The 12,827-nt window shown below is 37.9% G+C and overlaps 1 protein-coding gene across 1 annotated transcript; it reads right to left on the reverse strand.

Annotated features, from left to right (window-relative positions):
* Positions 1-239: 239 nt before the first annotated feature.
* LOC108211065 (uncharacterized protein At5g41620) lies at positions 240-3,256 on the reverse strand. The gene is made up of 3 exons (XM_017382555.2): positions 2,470-3,256; positions 1,835-1,942; positions 240-1,641 (listed from the first exon to the last, which is right to left on the reverse strand). Exons 1-3 carry the CDS (start codon positions 2,821-2,823, stop codon positions 415-417), a joined length of 1,689 nt encoding a protein of 562 aa, XP_017238044.1. The 5' UTR covers positions 2,824-3,256; the 3' UTR covers positions 240-414.
* Between the last annotated feature and the right edge of the window lie 9,571 nt (positions 3,257-12,827).

Here is a 12,827-nt window from a genome sequence, read left to right on the forward strand (position 1 = left end):
AGGTGATCATAAAACAAAAGAATAAGTTAGTATTGTAAACGGAATGACCCTTCTTGAGATGTTGAACTGTCGGTCGCAGTGACTTGAGTTGGAATGTAGGTTGATACAGGGCTTTATGTTTTTTTTTTCTGTCCTGCACGAGGGTCAGGCTACCTGCTGGTGCCTCTTCTGATCGTTTAGTGCCTCTTTCTGATAGACAAAAATCTGATACAAAGAGGAAGATCATAGAGTCCAATACCTTGTAGCATAATTTGTACACTTGAACTTTATAAATCTGATACAAAATTCTATACACATTCAGTTTAGGCAAATGCGAGAATCTGCAGTGTAGAAAAAATTAAGTAAAGAAAATAAAACTTTTGATCCAGTCAAACATGTTTGAACTCTTGCAGGCTGTCCTCTGCAACATTGGCTTTATGCTGCCCCCTGCAACATGGCCAACCCAGAACCAGAAACAATATGGTCCCTTAGATCTTTTATCATCTTGTATCTCTGGATTTCGTTTTCATAATCCTCCTTTTGATGTTGTGATGTAAATTCAAAAACTCTTTCCTCGTTCAGACCATCTGAATCTTCTTTCGGTTTGCTGTTGAATTCCCACACAATTCCGTCTGAAATTTGTCTTTCTAGGTAGCTAGGTTTCTTTTGCATTCTATCAGAAGACAAGTTCCTGTCCACTATTTCTTCATTACAGGAGATTGAATCTCCAGCATTCTGAGCTTCAAATGCACCAGCGTAACTCCATCCAAACGTCTTGCCGTTGCAGTCCATATTTAGCTCAATTGACTGATCATCACTATCAGGTGAATCGTCCCTTCCCCTATCATCTCCTTGTAGGCATGGCTGTATTAATGTTTTCTTCAAGTATTCCTTGAGCTCCTTGATTCTGTCATTGTTAGGGAAGTCGTGCCCCTTCTCTTCACCTTTTTCAGTTCTCAAATAGCTCTCCAGCTCACTTCTTAGCTTCTCCACTGCTTCATTCTTCTCTTCAAACTGATACCTGGCCTCTGAAAGCTTCATCTGGACCCTCTCCTCGCGTAATACATCGGCCAACTGAAGCATTTCTCTTTCTTTCTCCACCTCTTCACGGACTTTGATTGATTCTTTCTTGAGTTCTTCAACTTCAGCTCTGTCATCCCCTATACCTCTCGCCAATTCGTCACAAACTTGCTCGAGTATCTCCCTTGCTCTCCTTTCACCTTCTATATCCTTTTCTGCTTTTGACAATGACTCTTTTGTAACTGCCAGTTCTCTTCCTAGCTTCTTGTTCAGTCTCTCAGTTTGTCTTCGCAGCTTCTTCTCTGTTTCCAGCTCTCCTGCCAAGGACTTGACTGCATCGTGAATCCTGCTCCGTTCTTTCATTTTCCAGGCTGACCTTTCTTCTGCAAACTGTTTCAGAAGATAATCAATCTCACTATGGTGGGACTGCTGTTCTTGAATTAACTTCTCGACCTTCCCACGAGCACAATGAAGCTCAAATTTTAGTGCATTAATAAGAGATACACATGTTGATCGCTGCTCTTCCAACTCCCAAGTGTGATTCAGAACTTTCAGAAGCTCTTTCGATGTGATAAGCCCTTCTTTGATGTCTTTCAAACGTGTCATCGTTCCAACACCGTGTCTATGAGCTGGGATTTCAACCTGCATTGCCAGAGCTTATAAGCAAGTGATATAAATCTCCGACCTCTTTCTTTACCAGTACTAAAGGAAATTTGTTTCGTATGGCATCGACGTTGTAAAATGTATGATCGTTGGACAATATATGCAATTCCTGCAGTCAAAAAAATAGAAACAACCTTTTGGTGTACTGTTGTTTCCCTAGTTACTTTGTTACCTTTATCAAGTTGGCATTCCTAAGAGAATCCATTCCTCTGTAACTTTTGTCAGTGTGCTGAATTTTGGTGGAACCACCTGATTTTCTTGTCCTCTGTCTGTCCATGTACTGCAAAACCAGAATCTCAGTATCAACATGCGAGGAACTCACTTACATATTACAAATTCCGGACATCTAACAAAATCTGCACAACATAAAAAGCCAGTTTTCGTCTCACGGGGATATCATCTAAGGCTCTGTCTAGCCTTGAAACTTAATAATTCTACCTGGCTTAGTACGAGGGATGGCTGTATTTAGTCCTTAAGAGTTGGATATGTTTTGAGTAATCTTATTCACAAGTGGGATATACTGGATATGTTTCGAGTAATCTTATTCACAAGCAGGATATACCGGATATGTTTCGAGTAAACTTATTCACAAGCGGGGTATACTGGGTACGTCCAATTCCATAAATATTGGAGCGGCATCAAAGGGGAAAGTAGTGCACAACTAACTAGTTGTCTAGACTTGAAACAAGCATTGAGAAATTGCATGTACCATACATCCAACAGCTGTGATCTAGAGGAATCTGGAGGTCTATTCAATTATAGCCATCATTTCATTGTACTAGAAAAAAAAAGGTAAATCATACATACCTCTGAAACAGGAATGTGTGACAGATCAGTAGAATGCCTAACAACACTCTGTTTGATGTTACGAGAAGGAGCCTCATCAATCTCCCACAAGGTGGCCGCGAGTTTCCGCGCTGACACAGAAGCTTCTTTCACCTTTCCACTAGCCTCATCACCGCGCAATGGAGACAGCCTTGTGGTCATCTTCCAAGATGGTTCCGGTGTGCTTGATCCGCCTCTTTTCCGAACCAGGATCGCTCGTTTCAACCGAAAATTCTGCACCAGTGATGAAGATGAAGATGATGAAGCACCCCTTTTCCTAATCTTGCATTTCTCTCCTAACTTGCTCTCCTCATTCATCAACTTTCTCTGCGGCATAAGTAAAATAGAGAAATTTTAGCTTGACCCGAAACCAGACTTTTTACCGACACGAACACGACCTGATACCCGAATATGAATCGGGGAAACTAAGACCGTTTACTGACACGAACACGACTTGATAGCCGAATATGAATCTTGGAGTACTAGTAGTTGTTTGAAGTAACTTAGGGTGATGTAAAGTGAAAAGAATGGTCAAAAGAGAGAATGGAAGTCCAAGAAACAGAGTTGAAGAAGCTTTTTATGATACAAGAAATGATGAGAAGAAGATTAGGTAGCTAGAGAATGGATTAAAGTGGGTTTGATTCAAAAACCTATAGAGGGAAAAGGTGAGTAGGAATGATTGTGGTTCAAGTTAGGGTGAGATGTTGAAAACGAAAACAGAGGAGGAGAATCAAAGGGAGAGTGATTGTGTGTTTCTTTTTCATACAAAAGCAGAGAATTGAATGAATTAATATGAAAATATGAACGAGAGGGACAGAGAAGACGTGGTCTGCACGTGATTCATTTTTCTAGTTTATGAGTGACGTGCATGTGTGAATGTATGGTCACAATGTTGGCCAAGTTCTTCCCTCTTTTCGCAAACTGTAAACTTGGAACATTTACATGGGGATTCGCGTTTCTTCATTTTTTCCAAACTGTAGACTCAGAACATCTACACGGGGACTTGCCAAAGTATGATAGACTCCTTTATCCGAGTCTGGTTTAGGACTTGGCATGTAAGATGATTTAACTTAACGTGATTTATTTGATAAGTTTCGTGAGTTTAAAATATTTGTTTGTATAATATTAATTTATGATAATTTACAAGTTACTAAAAATATAATTAAAAAAAAGTGATTTATGATTTTTATTAATACTAATATGGCTTATAGGTCAAATTCAGTATTTGGGCACAGTTAACCACTTGGCTATCCAATCGTGTTCAGTATGATTTAAGAGTAACTTTTATCAAAATGAAAAATTGGTGTTATAAACTGTCCTTACTCATAACTCTCACTTCAAAATTTAATTCAGATAATATAATAATAGAAATATATTTTTTTAAATATGTTATATTACGGGTATAAAATATACTCCCTCGGTGTCCGTCACTTGTTTACATTGACACGGAGGTTAAGAAACATGTATAAAATAGCAGAAAAAAGAAAAAAGTGTGAAAGTGTCGGCATGTCGGGACTATTTTGAATGAGTTTTGAAAAGTAAGAAATTAAATAAAACATCGAAAAAAACGGTAAAGAAATTATCGTAGAGAAGTAACTATGTAATACTAAGATTGAGCTGGTATAAGATTTTTTTTTTTTTTTTTTTTTTCCGGGAGCTGGTATAAGAAATTTAGTTTCCTGTTCGGTTAAAAATAGCAAGGATTCGGAATCAGCAAAAAGGTGTTAGGGGATGGATAGGTATGCGTTTGTCAGATGGAACTAATGAATAAGATTATAATATTCTGGCGCACATTATTTTTATTGAGTTGATTTGTTCTATTTTAAAACTGTATCATCTGATTGGGCATGGTGCAGAGGATATGAAGATACATTATGTGGACAATGCCACATGCATTAATCAACTGCATGTTACTCTACCACCCTAATACACAAATTTCTTAATACAGACACTTGCCTCATTTCGTATTCTTTGATGCATATCGCTCCCTAACTCGCACTATGTCCATCATTCGTGTTTCTTGCTTGCTTCTCCCCGTGTCAAAACTTTTGATTCATGTTAACACGGATTCTCGTGTTAACGTCTCGATTAATCCCCAAAATTAACGAGCACAGCATGTAACATCCCAGTCTCGCGTCGAAAAGTAAGTAGACTTTAATATAATTTACATGTATAAGTATTATTATTAATTACACCAACAAATCATTATCATTTGGGAACATCTGATGTGCTTGTGAATTACTTAAATTGCTGTAATGGTGCTAGTATATTTTGACTTATTTTCTGATTTGAAGTTTGTGACTTTATCTGATTTTTGAAAAAGATTAGAGTTTTGACTCGAATCGCCCACATGATATTAGAGCACATTAGTCAAGTTGTTAGAAGTGGAGGCACGAAAGACTAGCGAAGTACGATTTGAGTTTATGCGCTATCTGTTTCGTCCTTGTTAACAAATCATGATTTTTTGAGAATTTATGACGAGCTTGTGAATTAGTCAAGTTGGTATAATTTACCTGGAATATTTTGACTTATTTTTGAATTCGAAGTTCGAAACTTAACTCTACAGGAAAAACTCGATTCACACAGTACCACAACCATCGAATATGAGATACATATGTTAACATCTCGACTAATCTCATATGAATTGAAAATTTTAACTATCTCATATAAGTTCCTGGAGCTAATTTCAGAAATATTATTCTCAAATTTAAATTATTAAATATTGATCGGAAACCACATTAACCACATATCTTATGAAGCCCTAATCACCTTGTTAATATGCAGAGTGACATAGCATAGAATGTGTTGAAAGTATAAGTAGGTTGATAATCAGAAATTTGTTCTAGCACCGCATGTTTTATATATTTATCTCTATTAGTTTTTTTGAGAAAATATATCTCTATTAGTTGTTTCTATAATTAGAATATTAGGTATCCATAAGTCTGATATAAAGAAAAGAAGTCTAAATGCATGTAATAATTGTGGAGAATAAAGCAGGCTGCTATCTAAAACAAAAGAAACAGGGCCGTTGGGTTGGGTAGCAAGAGTCCACGAGCTTGGGCCCACTCATGCCTCGTATTTGCGTAGGCCTACTACATTATTGATGAATATTTAATAGATTTATGTAATTTATTTTTTGTAATATATATTTGTACAAAACACCCACGTCCTGCAGGATGGTGGGTGCACTGACAGGTTATTGGGCCCACATAACCACATGCTAGAGCCTGCCATTACATGTTATTGGAAGCTGCTAATGCAAATGCAGTATTGTAAGATGTGTGAATGTCCTCTGAGAACATTGATTTTACCTCTACTAGTAGTAGGTCGTTGAGGCATACCACTTCCTGCCCTCTTCCTTTTATAGTTTCAACTTGGTCGGACCCAGGATTTCTGGTTCCAGGTTCCACTTTCAAGTGGGCGTTTCCTAAAAGCATCTCCGGTGCTGGACGTTTGTTTGGTTGAAATTTACGTGTCAATCTCATATATTTAATATTTTAATTATGTATCAATTCAATGCAATTACATACAATTTTAGATAATAAAAAATGTACACGCTATTTGTATTGATTATTAAGAAATGCTACGGTCATAAAATTGGATACAGAATTCTCTGCATAATGAGTGGCGTGTGTGATATGCGTCTGATGTGTAAAACTTGTCTGCCACTAACCTAATATATCATGTGATAAGGCCAAAATTATCTCCTTCCGTTGACCTCGATTCCACTGTCTTGATGCTGGGAAGTGGTGGAAAGAATCGGGAGGGAGTCATGCAAAACAAGGCTCGACCGGGGGTGGTGGCGGTCAAGCCCCTCCGGCGTAAGAATGAGAATATGTTTATACAAAAAAAGGAGAGCGCCTGTGGTTGAAATTGTGTCTGTAAGAGATAGTGATACCATAACCTTTATAAGGAGTGCCTATCTCGTCCCGTCATCCTCCTGTTCCATTATTTGTGTGATAGAATATATATATTGTTATAGTAAAAAGCATTGTAGAGCTGGATAAAAGACTACGGAGGAGGTAAAAGACCGCGGAGGCGGGGGTACTATCATTGCCCCGCCTCTCCTTTAACTTATTTTAGTGAGTTGGAGGAGTATAAGATACTTAGAATGTGTTTAAGGATTTTTTTTTTTTTTTTTGCCTTCATGAATGCTGTCAAAAGAGTATGCGTGACTTGATCATTTAACCGACTCTGTTTTGTGCAAATTTTACAACTAGTAAAAAGCAGATAATTATATTGTTGTCTAGAGTATTGTTTATGTTGGTGTGTAGTGATGCACATCTATTTATATTATATATTGATACCTGTTGCAACATGACCTCCGTTGCTAATAGGCACATGCTCTCAAGCGTTCCCGTCATGTCTCCGAGTGGCAGGCATAGTTCTCGTAATCCATTGCTTAGGTGGTTGTTAGCGGGTACTTATGGTAGCAGGTACTAATATTGCCCCCCTGCTTCTTTGAATTACTAGAGTAGTTCGAGGAAGCAATGAGATTTGATGCCTTGGATCTGAATTTTGAGTACAAGATCTATAGGCAATTTAAACTGGAGGAGGCGGGTACTACAACCATGAATTGCGCTCTTTCACATGTCTTCTTTCCTGTATAGTACGTAATGTGATAAAATGTACATGATTTAAAATTAAATGATATGCCATGCGTGTAAAGAATATATTATGATGCGGAGAAGGCGGGTGAAAATGATAATGTTCCGGAGGCGGGTACTATCATTGCCCCATAGTCCTTTAACTTAGTGTAGTGAGTTGGAGGAGTATAATATACTGATAGAATGTTTTGATGTTTTTTCCGTCTAGTCATGTTTGAATTTTGGTGAGTCTTGGATCCGGGTAATGGGGTGTATTCAGTTATATGACATGTTTGTGTATGGGAGTTAGGGATCTCGTGCTATTGAATAATAACAGGGTGAATTCCATTATGTGTTGTGTTGGTGTATGGGGGTTGAAGTCCCATGTTATCTGATAGCAACGAGGTGTCTTCCGTTATGTTGTGTTTGTGTATAGGGTTGAAGGTCCCATGTGATCTGATAGCATCGGGGTGTATCCGTCATGTGTTGTGTTGGTGTATGGGGGTTGAAGGTCCCATGTTATGTGATAACAACGGGGTGTAGTCCGTCATGTATTGTGTTTGTGTATGCATGGGGGTTGAAGTCCTATCTTATCTGATAACAACGGGGTGTAGTCCGTCATGTGTTATGTTTGTGTATGGGGGTTGAAGGTACCATGTTATCTGATAGCAACGTGGTGTAGTCCGTCATGTTTTGTGTTTGTGCATGGGGGTTGAAGTCCCATGTTATCTGATAGCAATGGGGTGTAGTCCGTCGTGTGTTGTGTTTGTGCAAGGGGCCATGTTATCTGATAGCAACAGGGTGTAGTCCGTCATGTGCTGTGTTTATGGATGGGGGTTGAAGGTCCCATGTTATCTGATAGCAACGGGGTGTAGTCCGTCTTGTGTTGTGTTTGTGCATGGGGGTTGAAGTCGCATGTTATTTGATAGCAACGGGATGTAGTCCGTCGTGTGTTGTGTTTGTACAAGGGGCAATGTTATCTGATAGCAACAGGGTGTAGTCCGTCATGTGTTGTGTTTATGGATGGGGGTTGAAGGTCACATGTAGTGGCGGAACCAGGAATGAAATTCAAGGGGGGCTCGAATTTGGAAGTGAGATTATAAATGACATATTGAAATTTGAATATCGAACATCGATACCACATTCATCAAAGAGAGACGGTCATCTCTCTAGGTTGCAGGTATTGATTAGTTAAAAGGTCTCAAAGAGAACGTTGTTCTGAGTGCATTAACATAAATACAGCAGTAAGCTGCGGCGTCGAAAAAAAGGTTGACTTATATAATAGCGATTTTTTTACGCCACATAATGGTCATAGACCTCTGAAAAAGCGTAAGCAACCAGTTCCAAGTGACATGTGTGTCGTGATAAGATAAGGATCATTAAGGGTCCGGTTTGTCCTTCTTCCTGCAAGAATCCCATTGCCGGAAATATTAAGCCTACTAAAGGCAGGGAGAGTCGGAGAGCGCAGCTGATCAGGTTGTCGCGGATTCGCGGCTAAATGAACACAGTGAGAAGCTGAGTTAGGATAATGTCAAGTGTGTGCGTATGACTTATGAGTGTATGTGTTTGAATGTATTTGTTAATCAGACGAGCAAGTGATCCGAAGCAGAGAGAAAAAGAGTATGTATAAGAATTTATTACAATAAATTTTTACAATATATAAGAATTTAGAACATGTTATAAGGCATATCTTGAACTAGCTCTAAGTACCCCAAATTATATTGACATGAATAATTCAGCGGGGGCTGAAAAAAAAATATACACTGTTTTTTACAGGTTTGGGGGGGCTCTAGCATCCCCTAGCCCCCCTCTAGTTCCGCCACTGGACTCACATGTTATCTGATAGCAACGGGGTGTAGTTTGTCATGTGTTGTGTTTGTGCATGGGGGTTGAAGTCCCATCTTATCTCATAGCGACGGGTTGTAGTCCGTCATGTGTTGTGTTTGTGTATGGGGGTTGAAGTCCCATGTTATCTAATAGCAGTGGGGTGTAGTCCGTCGTGTGTTGTGTTTGTGCATGGGGGTTGAAGTCCCATGTTATCCGATAGCAAGCAACGGGGTGTAGTCCGTCATGTGTTGTGTTTGTGCATGGAGGTTGAAGTCCCATGTTATCTGATAGCAACGGGGTGTAGTCCATCATGTTATTTATATTGTTATGAGGATGTTGTTCGCTTTTGTTGCCTCATGACTTTCGCGAGATTGGTGTCTTTTATGATTTTGTCGCCTTGTTGATTAAGCAAGAAGCATGTCATATATATTAGGAGTCTACAGTTGTGTAGTTTATTGACGAGGAAAGGATGACCGGGTGTCTTTCAATCGAGACTTGAGCCTTGCAAGTTGCATAATGTCTTTTAATTGACCGAGTTGGTACGATCATAGCTGGAACTGGCTTCAAATCCTGAACAAGAGTTGTATTTATCAATCCTCTTCGCAAAAGAGAATTCGACTCTAGCCAGGCTCTTGAAAAATCGATATATAGCTTGCTTGTTTTTTGACTGTTTTCTATAGAGAAGTTGTGCCATTTTTAGAAACAAGAGTTGTGGGTAGCCATTTGCATCTTCAATAGATTTGAGTTGCTCGATTTGTCATCATCTTCACCAAGTAAAAGCATTAGAAGAATTAAAAGCATTAGATGACAAATAAAATGAGACAGTAGATATTGAATGGATATTAAAAAATAATATTAGTGAGATTAAATTATATGATATATGTAAAATTTCAGTCAAAATATAGTCAATTTGACTGGTCAAAAGTCACACGGGGACATGTAAAAGGGGACGGAGAGAGTAGTAAAACATAAGAGGAAAAATTAATTAAATGAATTTTGTAATGTAGGAAAAGTAAAGTTAAATAATAAATAAAGAACAAATAAACAAATGTGAAATAACAAGGTAGATTAGGTTAGTGCAGACAAATTTTACGCATTAGGCGCACATCACACATGCCAGCTCATTCGTATAAAATTCTGTTTCCAATTCTGTGGTCATAGCATTTCTCTTGATTATTTAACCATTATCAATATTAAGCCACGTCTATCATCAGTTTCAAATCTTATAGTGTAACCCTAATTTTAGTGCAACTTTTTTACTATATTTTACTTTTATTATTTATAATATATAACACATTAATTTGAATCATTTTTAATATTTACTTTAAAATATTTAAATTACTTTTTAGACGTGATGTTATAATATGTATACATTCTCCTCAGTATTTTAAGTATTTTACATATTGATGTACTATTTGTTTTTATTAATTTTAAATATCATATGTTTTTCACTATTTGTTTTTATTAGTTTTACCATTGTATAACTAATGGTTATAATACTGAGGAGAATGTATACATATTTTACCATGGTAAAATACTTTTTAAACATAATGTTATAATGTATACATTCTCCTTAATATTTTCCCTATTGATGTACTATTTGTTATTTTTAATTTTAAAATAATATTAATAATTATAATTGTGAAAAATATATAATATTATATTATTTTCACTAAAATAGTTAAAATAATTAAAATTAATAAAACCATATAATATACCATTGTATATAACTAATGGTTATAATTGTTAACGGGAGAAAATGGTTAACAACAATGTGGCCACTTGCGTGATTGTAGGAAGAATGTTACGAAGAACACGGGACGAAAAGTGATGGATATTGTAGTTGATCTTGTGTTTGATACTCGAGAGAAAGAGGCAGAGTATAAGCGTTCTTAGAAAGAATTATGTTATGAGCCACAAGAGGCCTATGTACCTTATTTATATACCCTATTTATAGGGGTTCAAGCCTATGTTGCTTAGACTCAGGTACGAAGTGTCCGACACGACACATATCCGAGTGTCGGACTCAGCATTTTTAAAAATCTAGGACACGGGGACACTCTCCGGATTTTGGACACGGGTACGGGGACTCGGCGTAAATAAAAATAAAATTAATTTTTTATAATAAGTTACAAAATTATTCATTTTAAAATATTAAAGCTTTTCAATTTAATTTATGACTAACATTTTAAATTGAATTGTTGTTTGAAATAATTAGTGGAAAGAAAGTTATTTTCTCAAAAGAATAAGAATGCACATGAAGATATAAGACTCCTCCTTTGACTTTAAGGCTTCATTTACGTTATTTCATACACTGATTCATTAAACTTATTAATACACGCAGCTGTACTTTGTCTCTTCTTTCGAGGAGCATCGTCTTGTTCATTCTGCATCTTCTACATCTGTGAATCCTTCTCCAATTCTTCTCAATCTTCTTCTCAAAACCATCGATCATTACCTAAAACTAACCTTCAATGTCGAGAGAATCATATAAAGAAAAACAAAATTCGAAACATCGTCGATAATTTTTCCTGCGACGACGACGATGAGTCGGTTTTCGCGATAGCGAATCCGCCCCATATCCCGTGTCGTGTCCCGTGTCGTGCCGGGTCGACACGGGTACGACGCCCGAAAGTGACGGGTCGGAGTAACACAGGTTCAAGCTACCACGTAATTCTTTTGGGCCAAACTTTCTAGCTCGGGCCAGGTGTCGGTATGGGCCATCAAGGCTCAGGTCCGTAGGACCGTGAAAGTCGCCATCAAAAGAGGCCCGTACTCGCATGGCCCATTCCCATGTGGCAATGGGTTGTCATTGAGCAGGTCATAGAATGAATATCGATCAAATAAGCTGAGGTAGAGACCTCGAGATGTATACACATGGGCTCCAGCCGGGACCTGTCATGAGCCTTCATGTATTGATCACCCTCGTATGGGGTGAAGGAGCCCAATCATCGTCGTATGGGTTGAGAGAACCCAAAATAGAGGGCGTAGCCCTAGTGAGAGCCCAGAAAGGACTTAGTAAAATAAAGTGGGTGACCCTCTGATGAGGCCAACTTGTAGTAAAGATGATGAGGCCTTAGAGCCTATCCGGAGATTAAGCCCTACGATGACGAGCCCTAAGCTAATAATCTTTAGAAATGATGACCTAAAAAATAATGAGGCCATCAGGTTGCGAGGCCCAGAGCTTGCGAGGTCAAGGTGCGATGACCCCTAGGCTCACTTAGAGATTGTTCGCACAAAATCACGCAAGCGTACGTGGTCACAAGTAGTATAGAATCAAATTCAGTTCGTTCCCACAGAGACTGGTGTATTCAGAAATATGCACTTATGCACCAATGTATGATTATTATTCAATGCTTGGACAAGTACCAAATTGGGTTTTTTTGTTATCTAACTTAACTAATTCAATTCGACTTATGAAGCTAAGAATTAAAAACTAAGAGAATAACGAGTTACTAATGAGAATAAAAACATGGGATTCTAACTTCATCATATACTTCATTCAGAGTTATGCCTTATCGATATGTGATGGTTGATAACTAACCAGATAACACGAAACTGATACACGCTAACTGTCGTTATACGTGCACCATACTGCTACACATCCACAATTAAGATAGAAGGTAAACAGACACCAATTATGCTTAGACCCTATATGTCTATAGAATTTGAAAGCATAACGGTTGAAGAACAAGTTATCTATCAAGATTACATAGGGCGATGCAAGATGGTTAAAATCACACCACTAATCATGTATATCGAATACATAATCCTATGTTCGCATGGCAAGTTCTAAATCAATATATCCACTGTCGCTTCAATAAAGATTAACAAACAATCTGAGATGTTAGCTACGCATCCAAGACGAATAAGCACAACCAATACGAAGAAATCAACATTCATCACACAAATAATTAAGGCAAATCA

This window comes from Daucus carota, chromosome 3, assembly GCF_001625215.2.
Source record: "Daucus carota subsp. sativus chromosome 3, DH1 v3.0, whole genome shotgun sequence".
NCBI classification, from domain to species: Eukaryota; Viridiplantae; Streptophyta; class Magnoliopsida; order Apiales; family Apiaceae; genus Daucus; species Daucus carota.

Bases quoted from the DNA above. Each gene is read 5' to 3' on its own strand.
- LOC108211065 (XM_017382555.2), bottom strand. From the start codon at position 2,823: ATGCCGCAGAGAAAGTTGATGAATGAGGAGAGCAAGTTAGGAGAGAAA. The intron at 1,943-2,469 runs GTATGTATGATT...CTGGTTTTGCAG, and splicing joins CACACATTCCTGTTTCAGAG to TACATGGACAGACAGAGGAC. The intron at 1,642-1,834 runs GTAACAAAGTAA...CTGGCAATGCAG, and splicing joins GGAATGCCAACTTGATAAAG to GTTGAAATCCCAGCTCATAG.